At 42.0% G+C, this 21,200-nt stretch overlaps 2 protein-coding genes across 4 annotated transcripts; one reads left to right on the top strand and one right to left on the bottom strand.

Moving 5' to 3' along the window:
* Window positions 1-804: 804 nt before the first annotated feature.
* atf6b (activating transcription factor 6 beta) lies at window positions 805-17,015 on the bottom strand. 2 transcript variants are annotated; one of them, XM_047605723.1, is made up of 17 exons: window positions 16,712-17,015; window positions 12,356-12,435; window positions 11,868-11,949; window positions 11,465-11,524; window positions 11,264-11,346; window positions 10,999-11,173; window positions 8,918-9,076; window positions 8,668-8,837; window positions 8,186-8,365; window positions 7,441-7,523; window positions 7,033-7,257; window positions 5,385-5,492; window positions 4,987-5,086; window positions 4,819-4,889; window positions 3,625-3,724; window positions 3,461-3,545; window positions 805-3,374 (listed from the first exon to the last, which is right to left on the bottom strand). In XM_047605723.1, the coding sequence occupies exons 1-17, from the start codon at window positions 16,782-16,784 to the stop codon at window positions 3,052-3,054; spliced, it is 2,157 nt and encodes a 718-aa protein (XP_047461679.1). In that variant the 5' UTR covers window positions 16,785-17,015; the 3' UTR covers window positions 805-3,051. The 2 variants fall into 2 exon arrangements, with proteins under 2 accessions (XP_047461679.1, XP_047461681.1); XM_047605725.1 differs by having other exon boundaries at window positions 4,819-4,886.
* A 253-nt stretch (window positions 17,016-17,268) lies between these two features.
* On the top strand, window positions 17,269-20,748 carry LOC125020268. Of its 2 annotated transcripts, XM_047605607.1 has the most exons (8): window positions 17,269-18,597; window positions 18,745-19,026; window positions 19,134-19,199; window positions 19,362-19,643; window positions 19,788-19,835; window positions 19,964-19,984; window positions 20,091-20,186; window positions 20,465-20,748. In XM_047605607.1, exons 1-8 carry the CDS (start codon window positions 18,507-18,509, stop codon window positions 20,518-20,520), a joined length of 942 nt encoding a protein of 313 aa, XP_047461563.1. In that variant the 5' UTR covers window positions 17,269-18,506; the 3' UTR covers window positions 20,521-20,748. The 2 variants fall into 2 exon arrangements, with proteins under 2 accessions (XP_047461563.1, XP_047461565.1); XM_047605609.1 differs by lacking the exon at window positions 19,964-19,984.
* Window positions 20,749-21,200: the final 452 nt, after the last annotated feature.

Raw genomic sequence — 21,200 nt, 5'->3', positions numbered from 1 at the left:
TAGAACCAATAATATTTCTCTGTGTAACATCAACACTTTCTTCTTCAGCCTGACTTCAGGTCACTGAGGTTTCATGAAGAACTTTGTCGCCCCTTAGCGGCTAAATGAAGAATTACACGTGTGTGAACAGCGTTCAGCACATTTTAAATGTAAACAATTAATAAAATGATTGAAGATTAAATATAAGCTGAGAGGCAGTGGCTCAGTTTTCCTCTCATTAAACCGTCCTTTCTCTTCACTTCTTCTTCCTCTGATTTGTTGGTTTTTATCCTGCAGCAACATGTGACCACACACTGACCTTCACCATGAGCCCAGCGCCCACGTTTACAGCTCCACAATAAACCAGGAACCTAAACCAGGAACCTAAACCCGTCACCGAGGTCACCTGTGACCGGAGACAGAGAGAAATACACCTGGATCCAGACAAAGAAAAATACAATTAAAACGTTTGTGATGATTAAATGAATAAAAAGATCAATTAGGAGCGAAATGCAAAATGTATTAATGTATTAAAAAAATGCCTTAAAATGTTAATAAACTTAAAACTTTAATAATTAAATGATCAAATTATGAGATGAAAAAGACAAAACTTTAAGAACTTATAAAAGAGAATAAAAAGTTGAATTTTAAACAATAAATATCTAATTGATGATTTGTGTTTTGAAAAAGGAACAAATTTAAGGTCAAAGAGTAAATTTAACAGTTTGAAACGTCTTTTTTTCTTCTGTGGTAGAAAACATTGTATCTGCGTTAGCGTTTAGCTGAAGCTTTATAAATGAATGAATGAATGAAACCAGAGCGCTGTTGGTTTTTCCACCTCCAGGTTTCCTCTCAGTCCGTTTATTGTTTACGTATCAAACCCGACACTTTCCTACAAATGTGAAAGGCAGAGAATTACAAAGACAAAAGTATTTACATGATTTCATCTCATTTAAATAAGAAAGAGAAAGAAAAGTCGTATTTACAGCTTCGCTTTGAACAGACTCAGGTCCGGTCGGTGGCTCATAAACTGCTTCAGAAAACACAATAATTAGTTCAAGTTCAACTGTTGTCATCATTTTTTAATAAATCCACAGAAGAAGAGCCACAGACCAGATGAGTCTCCAGACACAAACAAGTGGTTTAACCTCCCGCCCCACAACACAAACAAAAAAATGACAATAAAAAAAAACAAAAAAACAAATTTAACTTCATATCCATTTTTTTTAATCTTTGTATTTTACATAAAAAGCAAAAAATTCAGTGAATTCTGTATAAAAAAGACAAAAAACAAACAGATTTATAGATTTTTGTGCAGAGCAGCAAAACAAAACGTGTCAATAATCTGGAAAAATAAACGCAGCCGGTTAGCTTAGCTTAGCTTAGCTTAGTTTAGCATGAGGGAACGGCTCCTCCTAGTGGCCACGTCGGGAATCTAAACCTCAGATAATGAATTATTTCAACTCTTCCATCATGAAATAACCTCAATTCATTTCTGACACATTTAAATGAAAGCAGCTTCTCGTTAATGTTTCCAGGTGAATGAGTGGATTAAATGTTTCATTAACTAATTAAATAATAATATTATTAAATCCTCAAGTCATAGCTGCTGGTTTACTGACTGATTTGATATTAATTAGTTTAGATTGAATCCAGTTTTTAAACTAAAATTAACGTCCTCGCTGGTTCTGGAGGTTTGAGACACTAAAAAAAAAAAAAAAAACACACAAAGACGAGAACAAACGTCTAATGTAGGAAGTGATGATCAAATAAAACGGGTGGTGTTCTGCAGTCAGAGCGCAAGTTCATTCTGTACAATAATAATAATAATAATAGAAGAAACATCTGTCGTATTTATTCAGACTCAGATGAACCAGTAAAGGTTCAGATGAGGACGAGTGAAGCTGGTTGGTCCATGAACGCACCACGACCACAGACGACGACATTTTCACCACAACACAAAAAAACAAAAAAACACAATTCTTTTCTGGTTTTATTATTTTTACTGTGAAAAGACGAAGAAAAAAAACATTTAAAAAAAACAAAAACTAAATATCTACACTGATATTTACAAGTATTAAATAACCCAAACAATAATGGGAGAGGGATCAGATCAGTTAATCAGATAAAAATATAAAAATGTTCCTTTTCTGTTTCAGCTCCAGTTAAAATGAAACGTCTGAAAGTAAATTCTTACAAATATGAAAGATTATTCGGTCAAAATGAACCAGAATCTGAAACTTCTACAAATCTCTTGGTTTGTTGTGACTGAGAAAAGATTTAGATTTAAATCTTAACTCAGATAAAAGTAGTGGAGCAGAGCTTTGTTTAAATCAAACATTTAACTCGTGTCGATAAAGGTTTTATAAAATAAATAAAAGTAATAAACGGTGACAAAAACAGCTCGTCCTCACGAAATAAAAGAAGAATTCTTTTCACTATTGATTCATCTGGTGCTTCTTCTGTATTTTATTTTATTTCTCTGTCAAATAAACGCTTTTTAAATTAAATGTTTCTCACTCTTTTTTAAATCTTTGTGGGGGATTTACTCTCCTGATCACAACACGAAAACGATGGGAGTCCTCGTATCTGATGCCCCATGTAATCTGGTTACTGTAATCTGGTTACTGTAATCTGATTACTGTAATCAGATTCCAGTAATCTGATTCCAGTAATCTGATTCTTGTAATCTGGTTACTGTTGAGACGCTGCAGTCACCGTTTACTCTTTTTGAATCATGATCTTTGTTCCTCGTCAGGAACCTTTTAGTTTTTCTGTTGTTGGGACCGTGCAGCTCTGCAGCGCCACCTACCTGTCTGTCTGTCTGTCAGTCTGTCAGTCTACCCGTCTTCCATCCATCCATCCTGTCCATTAAACATCAGAGTGCTTGTTGCTTCTTGTTCCTCTCATCATCTTCTAATTTTCCTCAGACTGAGACTTAACTGGTAAAAACCTTTTTTTTTTTTTCCAGAGGACTAATCGTTACCTGTTGAAGACACACTGAGGTAATTTATTCACTTCCTTCCAGTCCTGTGGCCTCATCTCCATGGCGACGCCTCTCCAGACTCCCTCCTACTGTCCGATGAAATACTCGGCGGCGGGGCGGCGGCGGGCGGGAAGAGGCTGCCTCGGAGACGGCGAAGAGGAGGAGGACGAGGACGAGGAGGAGGACGAGGAGGAGGAAGGAGACGAGGCGTGGCGTCCTCGGAGCGAGGTGTGGTTGCCGTGGTGATGGTGGGGGCCATGGTGGTGGTGGGGGGAGGGGGGAGGCGAGGCCGGGTCACGGAGGGACGGGGGGACGGCGGACGACTTGATGGGGACGATTCGAGTGTCCATGACCTCACAGTCGACCTGCATCATCATCTCGTAGCCCTGAGAGGAGTTATAGAGGCTCTCTGGGGACGGGGGGGGGTAAAGAAGTATGAGTTTCCTTTTTAACTAACATGTATCATCAGAAACGTGACTGAAACTGGCCTCTCACCGTTCACAGACATGGCCGGCATCACCAGAGACATCTTGGGCCGACTCGTCTTGTTGTGGCTGATGGCCGGCAGCAGCAGGTGGTCCTGAAACAGGAAGTGGTCGATGAGGTCATGTGATCCCACCACGCCACGCGGCCGCTCACATTACTTCCTGTTCTCTTACCCGTCTGAAGGAGACCACGTAGAAGGTGTCCTCTCTGCGGTCGATGGCGTCCAGGAAGTCGCTGTAGGTGACCTCAGGACCAGGAAGGACCTGCAGCTGACTGTACAGACCAGAGAGGTAGTTACACCACTGCACCACTAGGGGGCGACAGAGCCCAGTTTCTCCCAGAGCCGTATATTATAAAGAGTCTAACCCAGGAACAGAGCGTCTGAACTGTCCCTCTATGCTGATTGGTTCAGAGCAGGTCACATGTTTCATGGGCCCCATGTTAGATACATCTAACCAATGTTCACCCAGAGAGAAGTGGCAACAACAGAGAATAAAGTTGGATTAAAAGTTAAAAACGGAGAAAGTTATGGAGCAGAAGATTAAAAGGAAGAACTGGACGTCAGCTGGTTTCTCTCTATTATGTGATGAGGTAAATGTCAATGTCTCTTTGACGTTTGTTAAGATTTTATATAGAAAAAAAGAGTCACACCATCATTAATGTGAACCTTGATCTCTTTACAAATGAATGAAGTTTGAAGTTAGCCTAGCCTCATGCTAGCCTCATGCTAGCCTTATGCTAGCCTCATGCTAGCCTTATGCTAGCTAGTTATCTAGACTAAAGGCTTAGAAAAATAGCAGCTAGCATCATATATACTGTGAAACCCATGTGTTCATGTAATTTATGTCCATGTAGATACTAAGTTATTATGGCTAGCATGCTAATGCTATAATGCTAATACAGTTATTTCTGAGTATTGATAATTTTTCTGAGTAATTTCCACCTTTTAACAGTGATGGATGAACACAGAGACTGAGGAGAAGGTAAACACAGCTCCATGACTGATGAGGTGATTGGGCTACAAAGCATTTTACAGCTCATTTAAGATATTTAAAGGAAGTAGACGCTGGAATATTTAAGTGAGGACCTTTTACTATATTAATAACATTTATAGGAACGTCAATGGTGGAAATAAGACATTTAGCCTCACTTATTAGTGAAAGGTAATCACCCATTCACTAATTATCCAATAAGAAGCTCCAAACCATCTGTTTAATTATATTGGTGGTTGGTGGTTTTTAAACCGTTTTTAGGCTGGAAACCATCAGAAAGAACAGAAATACGTTTAATTGGTTGGAGTTGACCCCTTCATCCGTGTTTTTCATTGGTTGTGATGTTAATAAAAGCTTCTGTCTGAGATCTCGTACCTCTCTATGGAGCGGTGGGTCTGGACGGGCAGATATCTGGAGAAGTTGGTTTTCCTCAGCTGAGCTTTCTGCTGAGGAACAAACACACGACTCGTCAACACCGACTCTAAACCTGAGTGGACGGAGACGAGGACGAGGACGAGGACGAGGACGAGGACGAGCTCTCACCTGGGCGATCTTGGCCTTCTTGGCGATCTTGGGTTTCCCTCCAGACTTCTTCCTGTCGATCTGATGCCGATGGACCCAACCTCTCAGCTCGTCCGCCAGCCTGGAGGACACAACGCTTCAGTTTATTCATGTTTATTCATCATCACAGCTCAAAACTAACACGACAGACTCAGAGGACACATTCACCAACGTCTCAAATATTCAGGATTTTATCTGTCAGTGAACAGAACGAACCGGGACCGTGCAGAGAGCATTAAATATGAGGGTGGTTCACCGGGACCAGGACCAGGACCAGGACCAGGACTGGGACCGGGACCGGGACCAGGACCAGGACCGGGACCGGGACCAGGACCAGGACCGGGACCGGGACCAGGACCAGGACCAGGACCGGGACTGACCTGAGAGACTCTGAGCGGTTGAACTGGCGACAGTCCGAGGACGTGAAGTAGCGGTCGATGTCCTGTAGAACCAGATCCTTCATGTCACTGAACACGTCGCTGAGGTTCCTGCAACGACACAAACGCTCGACGCGTCAGATTCTCCAGGAACTGGTTGTTTCAGCTAAAACTCAGAAAGAACCGGTTCCTCCACGTGTCTGGAAACACGTCGGCCTGCAGCTCTTTGCAGGTTTAACGAGTTTCTGAGTAAAGCTGCTTCCTCTGACTGGTGAGAGAAGCTGTGAACACATTGTAACTGCTGCAAACATGAACCGTTTTAATCAGTTTACCTTCAGGTGAACGTTAATGTTGAGAAGAGAAGAAGAAGGGTTTAGTTTTAGGGGCGAATCACAGTTTGCATTATTCACTTTAACTCTTAAATATCTCTGGTGGAATGAATAACTCGTATATGTCATGCTGTTGTTAAAACCAGACGAGGTTATTTTGAAGAAAGAAAAACCTGATAATTATAATAAAATATCTTCTATATAAGATAAGTTCCTCTTTCTATAATAATTATGTTCATTTAGTTGCAAAGTTTACCAGTGAAACTATGATCTTCCATCTATAAATTAGATCTTGCTCCTAACTTCTGTCCTGTGTGAATATAAGCTTCTAGATTCCAGCCTCGGGTCTGAGAGACTGCGTCATATAATTAAGATAATTTAGAGCTTTGTCACCAGAGGAGCTGCTAGAGGACAGACACCTTTCAGGAAAAACACATTTCAGGATTTTTTTAATTTAACCTTTATTTACTCAGGCAATAACGAACAGTTTCTTATTCACAAACGCAGCCTGAACAAAGAGCAGCGGCTCCTTTTAGAGGCGAGTTAATAAACAAGAACAACCACATGAGAACAGTGAGACACGCGAGGACTCAACACGTTCAACAGGCGACTGCAGTTTGCTGCAGGTTTTGTTTGAAAGCAGTGAAACTTGTCAGGACACTGAGTTTAAGGTGAGTTTTTATTTAAGGGACGGTGCAGGACGAGGGGACAGTTAATTGAAGGTAGGAGAGAACACAGGAGATCCCCTTTCATACAGCTCGTTTACAGAAATGACTGATTAGTCAGCACCTCGTAGCCTGGTTTCCATCTTCATGTGGTTGTTTAGGGGATGTACACAGATTCTAATGAGAGCGAACCTATAATTACAGAGGATTATTTTAGTCTTTATTTTACTTTTGAAACGGTGCCTTTTTTATTTTAAGGAATTTTGCGACGTGCAAGCTGAACAGAATATTAATTTAAATACTATAAATACAAATAAATGGACCAAACTGTCATGATGAGGCAAATAAAAGCAGCAGCGTGAGGTCTGTCAGGTTAGCAAAGACGCTACGTCTCTGGTCTTTGAATAAAACGCTTTGTGTTTAATCCTAAAAGTAGAACTAACATTAAACCACGACGCGTTTCTGTTCGAGGTGTTAAACACATTTAAAAACACGTTTAAAACCAAACGGTTTGCTATGAAAAAGATGAAACTGGATGACGTGAAGCAGACTGTGTGAGAGCTGCTGAGGATCCAGGTTATAATATGTGCAGCCTCCAGCCTCCGCGTATTAAACGTGTTGAAGGTGGAGGAGGTGAATAAACCGAACCGGTCTCACCTGAACTGATACGACTCTGGAGCGTATCTCTCTGCGTCTCCTCTCTTCCACCTCTCGTCTCCTCCGTCCTCCTCCGTCTCCGTCTTGTCCTCGGCTCTGGGCGGCGGCTGAGCCTCCGCCTGCTGCTGCTGCTGCTGCTGCTGCTCCTCCATCTCCAGCAGACGCCGTCCTGTGAAGGACATGGCGTCGTCCTGGAGACCCGTGGACAGCTTCCTGTCTGTGATGCTGGGGACACGAAGACAGAGGACGACGTTTGTTTGTTTGTTTGTTTCATTAGGATCCACATTAGCTGCAGCCTTGTTGAAGCTAATCGTCAACAGGATCAGCAGAACAGAAACAGAACAATAACGTGGAAACGATGGAAAAGTTTTATTTGTGACACTTGTACAAACAGGAAATGAATTCTACCTGACGGGTCCGAAGCTGAAGGTCATGAAGAGGAGGACGGCCATGACACAAACCGCTCTCTTGTTTCCTGCAGAGTCTCCTCCCTGAAAACCACACGGGCAGAGGGAAAGATTTTACTTTTTAATATTTAATAATGATTCAGATCTGTATCTGAGTTCCTTCAACATGTTCTCCAGCTCGTTCTTCATTAATCAGGGTGAACACAGGAACTTCACTTCTTCCTGGTTTCATCCATTAACTGGTTCTGTTTCAAATCTAACTAATATCTATATAATAAATAATATCTCTGTAACACCATAACAACATTTTCTCTCAGGGTTCAACTCATTGTTTCACTTCATGCTCAGTTTATTCATTTATTTCCAGAAGGTTCTGATGTTTACTGGTTGTGGACGGCGGTACAACTTTGTGAAAATGTCTGAATTCTTCTCGTTCTAGTTCTAGTTCTTGTTCTAGTTCTTCTAGTTCTAGTTCTCGTGTGCCGTTGACGATGAGGAGGATGTGGTTTTGGTTTGGACCAGACCTCAAACCACCGGCTGCTACAGATGAGAGTCACTTTAAAGTTTCCTGGATCGTCCCGTGACACAGATGAAGACGTCACCTTTACCTGAGGCCTGACTGATGCTAACGAAGCTAAATGTTCGGCTACTTCCTGCTCATCACACGTCTATTAATCAACGCTAACCTACCTCCTTCCATCTATAGATAAATAAATAAATAAATGAATACATAGATAAATAAATACCTCCTTCCCGGCCAGCCTCTCCCTCAGCTCCTGGTTCTCCCGGCGGAGGCGCTCGTTCTCCTGCTGCGCCTCCCTCAGCTGCGCCTCCAGGTTCTGCAGGTACTCCTTCTTCTTCTTCCTGGACTGGCAGGCCGACTCCCGGTTCTTTATCATCCTCTGCTGCCGCTTCAGCACCTTCATCTGGACGGAACCAGGAGAGACAGAGTCGATTTAAAACTATTTAAAGAGCTGTGGACATCAGCCACTGCATCCGCAGAAGAATAATAATAATAATAATAAACTGTTCATTCAACAACTAGCAACATGTAATGAAAATAAAAACTACTGAGAAAAGATTTTTTAGTATAAACATGAACACAAAAATATAATGTTATTTTCATTTGTCTGTAATAAATAAAGTAAGAACTGATGAAATAAGAATAAATGAAATAAAACGAGTGACATAAAATAAAGAGCTGTGGATATTATTGGATCAAACTCACATCAATGTCACTGGAGTTGTTGCCGGGCAGCGCCGTGGTCGCCGGGACGATGGGTTTGCTGGTGGGCGGGACCGTGGGGCTGGGGCAGTGCTGGGGGTTGCCGGGGGAGACGGGCTCCATCTTGACGATGGCCGGCGCCGAGCCGAGACAGACGGACTGAGAGAGGACGACTGGAGGAGGGAAGACGGAGTTAATGCACCACGTCCACCTGGACTCAGGGTTTAGATCAGAGACCAGATTCTGCTCCTACCCGGTCTGGTCTGGTCCATGGAGGGGAGGCCCTGCAGGATGAGGGTCTTGGCCGGCGTCGGGGTCTGGGGGACGGGCAGCGCGGCGACACACACCGGTCTGGGCTGGATGGGAGGCTTGGTGCTCAGGATGGAGCTGGCCTTTATGGAGCTGGACAGGACTACAGGACAGAGACAAGACCGGGTCACACACAGACAGAACCAGGACAGAGACAGGACAGAGACAGGACAGAGACAGGACCAGGTCACACAGAGACAGAACCAGGACAGAGACAGGACCAGGTCACCCAGAGACAGAACCAGGACAGAGACAGGACAGAGACAGGACCAGGTCACACAGAGACAGAACCAGGACAGAGACAGGACAGAGACAGGACAGAGACAGGACCAGGTCACACAGAGACAGAACCAGGACAGAGACAGGACCAGGTCACCCAGAGACAGAACAGAGACAGGACAGAGACGGGACCAGGACAGAGACAGAACCAGGACAGAGACAGGACAGAGACAGGACCAGGTCACACAGAGACAGAGACAGAGACAGGACCAGGACAGAGACAGGACCAGGTCACACAGAGACAGAACCAGGAGGGGACAGGACCAGGTCACACAGAGACAGAACTAGGACAGAGACAGGACAGAACCAGGACAGAGACGGGACCAGGTCACCCAGAGACAGGACCAGGACAGAACCAGGACAGAACCAGGACAGAACCAGGACAGAACCAGGACAGAGACAGGACAGAGACAGGACAGAGACGGGACAGAGACGGGACAGAGACGGGACAGAGACAGGACCAGGTCACACAGAGACAGAACCAGGACAGAGACAGGACAGAGACAGGACAGAGACAGGACCAGGTCACCCAGAGACAGGACAGAGACAGGACAGAGACAGGACAGAGACAGGACCAGGTCACCCAGAGACAGGACAGAGACAGGACAGAGACAGGACAGAGACAGGACCAGGTCACACAGAGACAGAACCAGGTCACCCAGAGACAGGACAGAGACAGGACCAGGACAGAGACGGGACCAGGTCACCCAGAGACAGAACCAGGAGAGAGACGGGACGAGTCTGCAGACACGACACCGTGTCCCAGCCTCCAGGAAGCAGAGGGACAGACAGCAGTGAACCGAGGACATGCAAACAAGCATTAGCTCCTCGTCCCGACTCATGTGACTAAAACCCAGAGACGTAGTTTTAATCAAATCATGTGTGAGAACGAAGAGAAGCAGCAGAGTTCAGAGGAGCAGAAACTAATCAACGGAAAGTCTCCAGAGTCTTTGTGCTGCTCCCTATCAGACTGGAGCCTTTTTGCTCCCGGTTGTCCTCCCTGATTAGTGGTTTTCTGTTCAGTCCCTTAAAGTCCCTTCACATTGTCCATTTCTTCCTGGAAGACGAAGGTTCTCCACTGTCCCTCCGGTTTATAATAAAGACAGTTTTAGTAGTTTCTAGATGTTTTCGCATCCACGATGAAGCTCCAAACTATTTAAGCTCAATTAAATCCAATTAAATCTCAATTAAACATCAGTGTTCATGTTATAAACCAGGTTATAAAACAAAGCTTTGCACCAACAAACACGTCCATTCACTAAACCCTCGGCAGATTTTTATTTTAATTTCACAACTTCCTGCATCATCTCGTCAGAAAACGATCTCCTAAATGTCTCCTTAAAATGTCTTTTGTTTTCCGTGCGTGTTAAAATCCTTGGATTAATATTTTAAATAAACGACACGCCCTGAAACCCTGCAGATCTCTGCAACCAGTGACAGAAGACAGATAAAATAAGATTAAAATGAAATCAAATTAAAATATAAGTAACATCTAGGAGGACAAAACAGAAAATAGTGGAAGTAACTGGGTTTATCGATTAATTAATTTAATCCTCAGGTGGATTTTTATTTTCATTTATGCAAATTAATCGTTTTTCATCGTCTTTTGTTTCTTGTTTTTTTAAAACCTGCAAATCTGGAACCTCTGGATTCATAAAATCCATCCATCTGAACTGACTGATTGATTGTTTTTCTTTCTTCTCCCTGAATGAACGGAGGAGTCGTCTGAAGGCTGAAGCTTCGTACCTGTGGCCGGAGGCTGAATCCCCCCGATGACTCCTTGGATCTGGGCCTGAGGAGCAGGAGGAGGAGGAGGTACCGCCGACGTTGCCACGGTTACCTCCATGGACCCCAGAGGAGGAGACAGGACGTCTCCGTACATGTAGGGAGGAGTCGGAGGGTTCTCTCCTTTAACCGAGATCTGAGGAGGAGACATTTACAGTTACAGCTCCTGTGGCCAGTTTATTAGGTACGCTAGCATTAGGAGCATCAGGACGTTAAGAAGAAGAACCTGAGGGTCCGGGGATGATGATGGTGAACAGTCGGACCCGAGGGAGGAGGCTGGAGACGGAGGCTCCGCCTTCACCTGGAACACTGCACACACACAGACACACACACACACACACACAAACACAAACACAAACAGACGTTAACCGGCTTATAAGGAAACAACATGAGGACGCAGGTCTGGACAAACTCAGAGGACACTTACACATTTCTACAGGCAGCGGTTGAGTTATTGTCATTTCATTCTTGATGACGGGGGCGTCGCCTTCACACAGAAACAAAAAGATATTTAACATCAGACTGTGAAGAGGACGTTATGTTTCTGGCTGCTTATATGGAAGGATATGAAAAAGAAGAAGAAGAAAGAGAAGACGTTTAAAAGAAGAAGAACAAAAATAAAAAGAACGAGAATGAGAAGGGGAAGAGATGAAGGTGATAAACTCAATATATAATAGTTAGAAAATAAAAAAGAGAAGAGACCAACACATTAATAAACTACTAATGAATAAATAAATGCTGAAATAAAAGTCCTCCTCTTTCTTTCTCATCTCTAATTAATTAATTAATTAATTAATTAATTAATTAATGAGGCGCCTCATGTGTTCTACCTGTGAGCAGGTTGTTGTCAAGGTGTCTCCATGGAGACGTGGGGTTGTCAGGGTCGAGGGTCAACACCAGGTCATTATCAAACTGAGAGGAGAAGAAGAAGAAGAAGAAGATCAGTATGATTTAAAATGTCTAACACAGAACGTGAGGAGGAGGAGGAGAAGGAGAAGAAGGAGGAGAAGAAGAGCTGTAAACATGAACACTGATCCTCCTTCATTCCACATCATTATCATTATTATTATTATTATTATTATCATCATCATCATCATCATCATCATCATCATTATTATTATTATTATTATCTGAGAGTGGAGGGTTTAACACTGAGGATTATTCTCCTTATTATCAGCTGCAGGGTGAAATAACTCGGACGTTTCTCTCATTTCTCTTTCTGTGTGAAAGTGGAGCTGAGAGCAGAGGAGGAGCCCTGCTCTTCTTTTCTCTTTCCTTCTCTTCCTCTCTTTTGTTTTCTTTTCTTTTGTGTTCGTACCGATGAGTCGTATTTCAGCCCTCGGCCAAAGTCGGCGTCCTCTCCCTCCTCCATGCTCTCACACTGGTACAGACAGGCATCTGCAGGAAACACAGGGTTAAACATCATCATCATCGTCATCACCAGCATCATCATCATCATCACTAACTGGTCTCAGAGCTTCGTTTCAGTCTCTCAGGACGTAAATCAGTCCCAAGACACAACGTCAGATCAGACTGTGGTTCACAGAACATCCTCATACGAGGCCGTTTTACTTTTCTTTACTTTAAACTGAATCTTATGTTTCTGTTATGTTTCTGCAGGTTTGAACAAGTTTAAGATAAACACTTTTTAAAGACTTCTTTTAATAAACTTAGCCGGTTCAAACCTGTGCACAGTTCTACCTGCAGGTCTCATTTGTAGTTTTATCTCTGCATACTGCTAATGTTATATATTTCATGAAGAACTACAGGAAATGAATGTCACCAACACATTGAGCTGAAAGTGACTGAAGTGGAAATAAATGGGCGTCAGGATTTAAGTCTTGACTGAATGTAATGTGAGACTTTCCTGTTACAGTCACAGTGAGGAACGTTCTGAAACCACATTTAGGTTTTTTACTTTCATATGTCGTGTTCTAACATCTTTCAGATACGACGTGTTTCTGTGGATCATCAGAGCAGAAAACTACAGGACAAACTGATGCTGAAGCTGATCTACTGATTCCACGGCTTTGGTTCAGTCTAATCTCCCATATTCTCTCTCATGTAAACGGATGAATCTCCACCACGACTGCACCAACCACACTCTATAATCTACAGCCTCTTCTCTGGATCCTGCTCCTTCAGGTCCTTAATGTTTTAATGTCTCTTGTAGCTTCTCTTACAAACATGATAAAATAATGTTCTACTTCCTCTTCTCCGTTTAGATATTTATCCTATTTATCATCGTATTAAATAAGAACCTGCAGCTGAGCCACAAACTAAACACTTGTTGAGTCGTGGTTTTAAAGCTCTGTTAGTTAATATTATGATCAGTGTCACAGAATAGATAATAAATTCATTATTTATTCACAGTTTACTCAGGGGACAGGATCAGATTAAATAAAAACTAGAGGCTTTACGTAATTAACGCAAATTAATCACAATATTTCTGTTCTAAATGAGCCTGGAGGAGATATTTGTCCAGTTATTAACATCTCATACCTTCACCTACCTTAAAGTCAAATTTGCACCCAAATGTAAATATTGTACAATTGTTTTTTTTGTTTTTTTTTGAACCGAGGAGACCAAGACTGTGTCAGTTCAGACGCTGCACGGTGAAGCTGAGTTTGGGCTGCGACAGCAACAACATGTGGTGCATTACTCACATCAGTGGCATTAAAATGAATCTATAATTAAAATAAAACTGGTTTTAATGGCCGTGGTGTCATTTAACCTTCACATCTACATGTGTCACGAGCAGGACGCCAGCGGACTGAGGAGGACCTGCCTCGTCTTTTTCTCCCATCATGCCTTGCAGGTTTTCTGAACGGAGTCTGGACTTTGAAACACTTTGAGCAAACAGGTTTTTATTGAGTGTATGTGGAGAGAGCAGGTGTTTCATCACGACAGATTTCTTAGTCCTGGTTTAGTTACTGTTGCTCTGACACACTTTTGTCCTGTGATTAAACAGACGAACCGATCAGTTTTATAGGCCAAATAAAACCAGGTGATAATGGTGTAAAACAGATGAGACTAATCTGTCGGATAGAAGATAAACTCTGTGAATTTAAAATTCTGAATGAGATATCGAATTCTGCTGTTATCACAGTACTCTGCTGGTTTCCTTGTGTTTCCTCCAGTTGAGTTTATCTCAACCCAGTTCTCGTGATCTAAAGTAATCAACCTATTTAGCTCAACCTGCAGCACAGACCTGCAGCTCAACCCTGCAGCACAGACCTGCAGCTCAAACCTGCAGCTCAAACCTGCAACTCAAACCTGCAACACAGACCTGCAGCACAGACCTGCAGCACAGACCTGCAGCTCAAACCGTAAAGCAAACAGACCCTCACAGACTGATCAACTCGCCACCTGCAACACGCCTCGCACGGCTCAACTGACTCACGCACAGACTGCCAGACCTGCACAGACTCATCAAACGTGCTCAACCTCAAGACCTGCCTACTGCGCCGACTGCGCTCACTCAGCTCACTGCAAAGACGCACACAGACCGCCTCAAACTCAACTACTGCCAGCTGACACGACTCGCAGCTGCGCAACCGTAAGCAAAAGACCTCACCTTCCTCAGGCCACGTTTATACAAAAATTTGGTGAAATCTTGGTAAGCACACATTTCTTTTTTCCCCATTCATGTGGACACCTGATATGAACACAATGATGTCATCACCCCTCCAGCCCCCGACGCCTCAAACCAACAGTCAGTGGCGACTACAGGCTGGTGAGATGAAGAGATGTTGACTCATGGTGGGTGTCCAGGTCCAGTATATTCTGTTCATTCACTATGATGAGATAAAAAGTATCATGGACTGTATGAACGAGAAGCCAAAAAAAGGCTGTGTCAGTTCTTTGTTTGTTTGTTTGTTGTTTTTAGGGGGACCAGACGTCCCCCTATTTCTGGGGACAGTCCTGGTTTTGTATGACTTGTCCCCCGGCTAAAAACGTCCCCGGAAATGTCCCCAATTTGAGCTTTTTATGAATGAGAAAACAAAATGTTGCACCCAGACGGTTACAGACATAACGGTTTTAATATGAGTAAATATGAATAAATGTCATAGTAAATTAAACCACATTTGTTCCTCTTACTTCAGGCAGTGCTAACCCGGGTTTTACTACTAGTGTGGAATTACTCTACAATATTTACTCATCACTGTGAAATAGTCCATCTTTAGTCAGTCTACTGCATTAATTCCTCTCTCAACCTGTAGAAATGATGTCTTCACCTGATTATACATGAAAAGTCAGCTTTCTCATATAAGGCCGTAAAAGAACGGAACCAGCTCAGTTGTTAATCTGACAACCTGCACAAAACGTGTAAACTTATGTAGCCAAAAAAAATACATTTTAAATAATCAATCTTGTCAGCCCTGATTAAGTACGTTGCTGCTGTCGTCATGTTTTTCTTTTCAGGGTCAATGAACCAACACGATTTAAAATATATCCTGTAATTTCTGATGTACCACTGTTGATATTGAAGCTCAAAATCACTTTTACATCAGGAGCAGATTTTAGATCGTATTTAATGTGCAATGTTTGTAGCACGGTGTCGTCGGTATCTCTGCACGTCCTGTGGGTCTGTGTTTTGTATTTTTATGTAAATCTGAAATCCGATGCACACAACTATTCATGTTTTTGACACTGTTTAATGTATGTGCATATTGTCCTTAAACCTAATCATAAAAAAATAAATAAATACCATGATACCTTCAGAATCTTTGAAAAATACCGTGATATATATTTTTGTGGTCATACGTTCCAGCCCTAGATCAATGTTTATGGAGAAATTCTTGAATCGACACCAGGGAAACCGACGACTTTCAGACACATTTAACTCTGAGCTTCTGGTTATTTCTTTAAGTTTGAAGTTATCGTCCTCCTCTCTTCCATATCTCTATCTTCTTTCTCCTCCTTCATCTTCTTCCCCCGTTTACAGCAGATGTGACTTTATTGCTGTTCATTTTTGGTGTGAAACAGTTGATTATAATCTGATAGATCTCTGTATTTACTAGCGGTTTTTGAGTGTTTCTTTTTTAAGCTGCTGTGACCAAGTAATTTCCCTTGTCGATCATTAAAGGTTATCTAAGTCTAATTATGTTATATATTTATTGTTGTGCTCTAATTCACAGTTTTTATTGCTATTTTGTGTGAAATAGTTCATTATAACCTGTTAGAAAGCAGATTTGTTTAGTTTTGCGCTCTAATTCGTGGCTTTTATTGCCTTCCTGGTGGTGAAATAGCTGCTTTTTCATATTATAATAACTATAACATTAATAACTCAACTGATTATGATGATTATAATGACTATAATGGACGTTTCTTGTGTTTTAGCTGAAAACATGTCAGTGGGAGCTAATGGAGCGAGGCTGAGAGGAGACATGTGGCTGTATTAATGTGTAATCACGTTTCCTCCCACCGACATATCCGGAAGCAACACTGAGACCGCGTGTAACACAACCCAACACACAAATACGCGTTTTAATGTCCAGTAAATGGCATTAAATGTTGAGAACTAGCCCTTAAACGAGCTCGATGGGCGCCGGTGTGTGTGCAGGAATCACCCCCACCCCCTCTGTTATCATAGCCTGCTAGCTGCAGCCGCTGGAGACCAGCTTTATCCTCTGTTTTATGCCACTTTTACACGTTTTAGGTGTGAACTCACCCCAGTCTTCGCTTGTCAGGAGGTTATCGGCGAAGAAGCGACTATCCAGGTCGGACAGTAGATCCGTAGCCATCGTCCAGATAGGAATCAGATAGCGATAACAGCGAACTACACGGCACCGCCTCTAGCCTTAGCATCGAGCTAACCGAGCCATAATAGCCTCGGATATCATTTATATTCAGAACTCACGAGGCGTTTATGTTAAAGGAGAGCTAATATTTATTATATTCCACTTATTTTTCTCCAGTCGTTGTATCTCCGCTTCCTTTCGCTTCGCATATGTCAGACAAGGAAACGTTTTTTTCCCTTTAATAAAACGCCCACTTCCGGAATAAGAGCCAATCACAGCCCAGATACGTGTGATTGACAGTTGAGTTAACCAATAGGTTATTGCTAAGGGAGGGACTTTGAGGCCTGGGTTTAACGGTGATTCAGACCAATCAAATGGTCGCGTTTTTTTGATTGACAGGCAAAACCAGCCATCGAGCATGAGGTGTTCCCGGAAGTGACAAACGCGCTAGCCAATCACGTATCAGCACATTTTTTTTTTAGGTGAACATCACGTTTATTCAGGCGTTGGAAGAAAATAACACGACATACTTTCTGTTAAAACATTAATATAAAAGACAAAGTTACGTCTTTCTGCACGGCCACGCGAACAGAACGCTATAACTTATTAAAGTACAGTCACGCGGAGGTGGGAGTGTTATTTTTGATGCATTATTTTCGGGGTGTGGAGAGTGGGAGTTATTACATAACAGCAGTCAGGGGGTGAATGAGGACAAGCGCCTCTAATGCAGCCTGGTTTTAAAGCAGGTGGAGCAGGTGTTTTTAATTCTTATCACTAATTAGTGACAAGGAAACTTCCATCTGCTTTTTATTTATTGGTTCTCTTGTGTATTTGGAAGCTGGAGTACATAATCATATGGATCTGCATATTTACTCAGAGCTATAAGAGGAAAAATAAACACTGATTGTTATTATTGAGGTTTACAGCTGGAGAATAAGTCATTATTTTGGTTTTGAGTTGCAGATTTGTCTCTTGTCTTTTCCTTCTTTGCAGACAGACCTATAGACTCTGTATGAAATCACTAACCTACCTTTAAACAACATTTTACTCCAAGGTTTGTTTAGTTTGAGCTACAACATGAAACTAAACTAAGAGACTAAAGATCTGTGAGGCACAAAATGCATTATGGGTCTTTTCATTTTCACAACTGCATGTATAAATAGCAGAGCAGCACCATGGGGTGGAGGCCGTCGGTTTCTGTGGTCAAACAACACAGATATTTCTCAGCAGCAGATGAGAAGATAGACGCTACGACTTAGAGGCGGAATATAATCTACAAGGAACATCCTCGTTCTTATACATTCAGGCATGCAGACATAAGGCTTCCCATGAATCCATCCTCTTCATAAATGATTAGTTTCAGATTGATCGTAAACTTTTTCTAAACTTTATGAATTTGTTTCTGGCCCCCAGATGCCACATGGCCTCAACATTAAATGATAAAGCGTTTTGTTATGTTCTCATAATGACTCTTGAATCTTACATCAACTTTTACTAATTAATTACTGATCCGGGGAATGTGTATCCTCTTAAAAAAGTCAGATGCACCTGGTTGTGTTACAGAGACGTTGCTGGTTGGGCCGAGGACACTACTTCATGTTTTAATGCGTCTGCTCTTCTTAGACTTCATCTGATCAACACAATGCAAATATTTTTAACACAGTTGTTAGGTGTGGTAGCTTGTGTGGTACGCACACTTCCTGTTGGAGCCTCAACACTAAAAAGATGAGGTCTGACGATTGGATTATTTCAGACATGAGGCTGAATGTCTACATCTGTCTGCTCCTCTTTGTTCTGGCCTCCAACGTCTTCGCAGGTAAGAACCTTTCACATTTATTCTAAATGTTCCGTCAGATGAGTTTTGTAACATTTAAAGACACGTTTCGATGTTTTTATGGAGATGTTGGTGCGTTCTGGGTCAGTGGTGAATTTTAAGTCGTATCTGATTGTGTTGGCTTTTCAGGTTTAATTCATAAAGCAGTTGAAGAAAAGGTGACAGTCACTATTGATTGTTGTCGTCACTGTGTGAAGAATAAAGTGACGTGGAGCAGAATCAGAGATGGAAGGAAAGTTGATATTCTCACAGTTGATGGCGACAGAGACATAAAACACATTAAAGATCCAGACAAACGATTCAGTTCATTAGCTGATAAATCTCTGGTCATTATCAGAGCCGACGTCTCTGACTCTGGAGTTTATCTGTGTGATGATAAACCAGCTGTGAACCTGACCGTGATCCCCTCAGGTAAGAGCATCAAAGTATTTCTGTTTCTCAAACATCAAACCTCCACTTTACTTTAGAGATATTTGTGTTGAAGTTCTGCAGACTGTATTTTTAACTGTGTCACGCAGGACGGAAAAAGGTGACGACACCTTCACCTACGACAACAATTGAGTCATCACACAGAGAGAACACAGGTCTGAGCACAGGAAAAGAAAAACCCTAAAACACCTGAACAATAATAATAAAACAAGCTAATGTTGAAGTAACATCTTCTATTAAAGTTGTAGTTTTTAATCTTTTAACAGGACCAGACTGAACCTCCTGTATCTGACGGTTTCCTCCTGTTTGTTTTTCAGGTTTAATCCATCGAGAAGTCGAGGAAAAGCAGATTGTGACTATTCGTTGTTGTCGTCACTGTGTGAAGAATAAAGTGACGTGGAGCAGAATCAGAGATCGAGTTAAAGTTGATATTCTCACAATTGATGGGGACAGATACATAAAACACATTAAAGATCCAGACAAACGATTCAGTTCATTAGCTGATAAATCTCTGGTCATTATCAGAGCCGACGTCTCTGACTCTGGAGTTTATCTGTGTGATGATGAAGAAGCTGTGGAACTGACCGTGATCTCCTCAGGTTGTTATTCCACTTTCTTATGTGAACACCATCAGTTTAAAGCTTAGTCTGTGCTTTAAACCTGTAATTGTTATATGTCTGGAACTTGTAAATGTTTTAAATACATGAGCCTTAACATAAGTTTTGACTATTTCTACACAAAAGGAAAAAAGACACCAACATTCGCAACAGCGCCCCTTCTGGAAAACTCAGGTATGACAACAACAAAGAATCTGTATCAAACTGTTTGTCACCTTTAAGTTTATCATAATATTGAGTTTATTTCTTCCTGTTTGGTTTTTAATCGATTTGTATTTTGGTTGGTTTTACGTCCACAACAGCGCCCCTTCTGGAAAACTCAGGTATGACAACAACAAAGAGACAAAGTTGCACCAAGTCGTTTTTGTTTTTTTCAGTATTGTGTTTTGAACCATGACAGATTATTTCAGCAGTGTCTTTGTCTTCCAGCTCCTTCTGACCTGTGGCCAGTGTGTGTTCGTACTGTGGTCGTAGTGATCTACTTATTCACCATGATCAGCATCACTGCTGCCACCTGGAGGAAAGGTAGAGCCCCTGGAAGACACACACATATATTTAAACTGTTCAACTGTTCCAGCTCTATAAATGTCCACATGGGGGCTCTGATCTGCACCAACAACCTCATCACTGGTTCTTGTTCCATGGTCCAACTTTCAATCAGAAACCACTGGAACTGAAGAAGTAGTTTTAGAAAATGTTGTGCAGACGTTGATAACAGGTTCCCACCAGTTAAACCACATTTATGATGATTTAAATGAGGAGTAAAAGACCTAGAAACAGGTTTTATTCTCTGTCTTTCACAGCTGGACAGATCCAGAACCAGAAGAGACCCTCAGCAGAAAGAGGAACTGATCCCTGATCCCCCATCACACAGAAACCAGAGTGGTAAAGACTGAACTGATGAGACTGATCCAGACTGTTCATGGGAACCAGTGTTTTCTGTTGTGTCTTCTGTTTGTTTCCTGGCAGGTTTGTGTTGGTTCAAGCTGATGAACAACCTGCAGACCCTCAGTCTCTATCTCTTTATATTTTACCAAGTTTTTACTTCTTCTGGAATGAAAATGGAAAAACTGAAAGTAAGATTAAATAAAATTACTAAAAAGTGAAAATGTCTGAATCCGTTCTGAAGTGTGGTCTCATTGGTCCATCTCTGAGCTCCTGTGTTCCTGTAATTAATTTAAATGTGTAAATGCATAAATGAGCAGCAGCGCCACCATGTGGTCAGTAGAATATTGTAACAGCTACTGTCTCTAATGCACGGGTGTCAAATAACAGCTCTCAGTTTTTAAAATTTTCCAATTAAAGTAACTCCTATTTGTAGGGTTCACGCAGTTTTCGTGAGAGTTGTGGACATAACATTCACTCTGAAGTGAAACTTCCCTTTGTTTTTCTTAAGAACTGTCCGGTTGTTCATTAAATGAAAACATTCTGTACTTCTTTGCATAAAACAAAGGGAAACATTTGCAGTTGTCATTATTCATTGGTTAATATGCTATAAAACACCTCCTTTCCTCTGATGGTTTTTGACAGTCTGTAAAA

Source organism: Mugil cephalus, chromosome 14, assembly GCF_022458985.1.
Source record: "Mugil cephalus isolate CIBA_MC_2020 chromosome 14, CIBA_Mcephalus_1.1, whole genome shotgun sequence".
In the NCBI taxonomy this organism is placed as follows: Eukaryota; Metazoa; Chordata; class Actinopteri; order Mugiliformes; family Mugilidae; genus Mugil; species Mugil cephalus.
Note: the sequence above shows the minus strand (reverse complement) of the source record. Positions and strands in the feature narration are given on the sequence as shown.

Excerpts from the sequence above, each read along its gene's own strand:
- atf6b (XM_047605723.1), bottom strand. The coding sequence starts at position 16,784 with ATGGCTACGGATCTACTGTCCGACCTGGATAGTCGCTTCTTCGCCGAT. Across the intron at positions 8,366-8,667 it reads ACAACTCCAGTGACATTGAT|ATGAAGGTGCTGAAGCGGCA; the intron begins GTGAGTTTGATC and ends GGTTCCGTCCAG. Across the intron at positions 7,524-8,185 it reads AGAGGCTGGCCGGGAAGGAG|GGAGGAGACTCTGCAGGAAA; the intron begins GTATTTATTTAT and ends TGTGGTTTTCAG.
- LOC125020268 (XM_047605607.1), top strand. The coding sequence starts at position 18,507 with ATGAGGTCTGACGATTGGATTATTTCAGACATGAGGCTGAATGTCTAC. Across the intron at positions 18,598-18,744 it reads GGCCTCCAACGTCTTCGCAG|GTTTAATTCATAAAGCAGTT; the intron begins GTAAGAACCTTT and ends TTGGCTTTTCAG. Across the intron at positions 19,985-20,090 it reads GCCCCTTCTGGAAAACTCAG|CTCCTTCTGACCTGTGGCCA; the intron begins GTATGACAACAA and ends TTTGTCTTCCAG.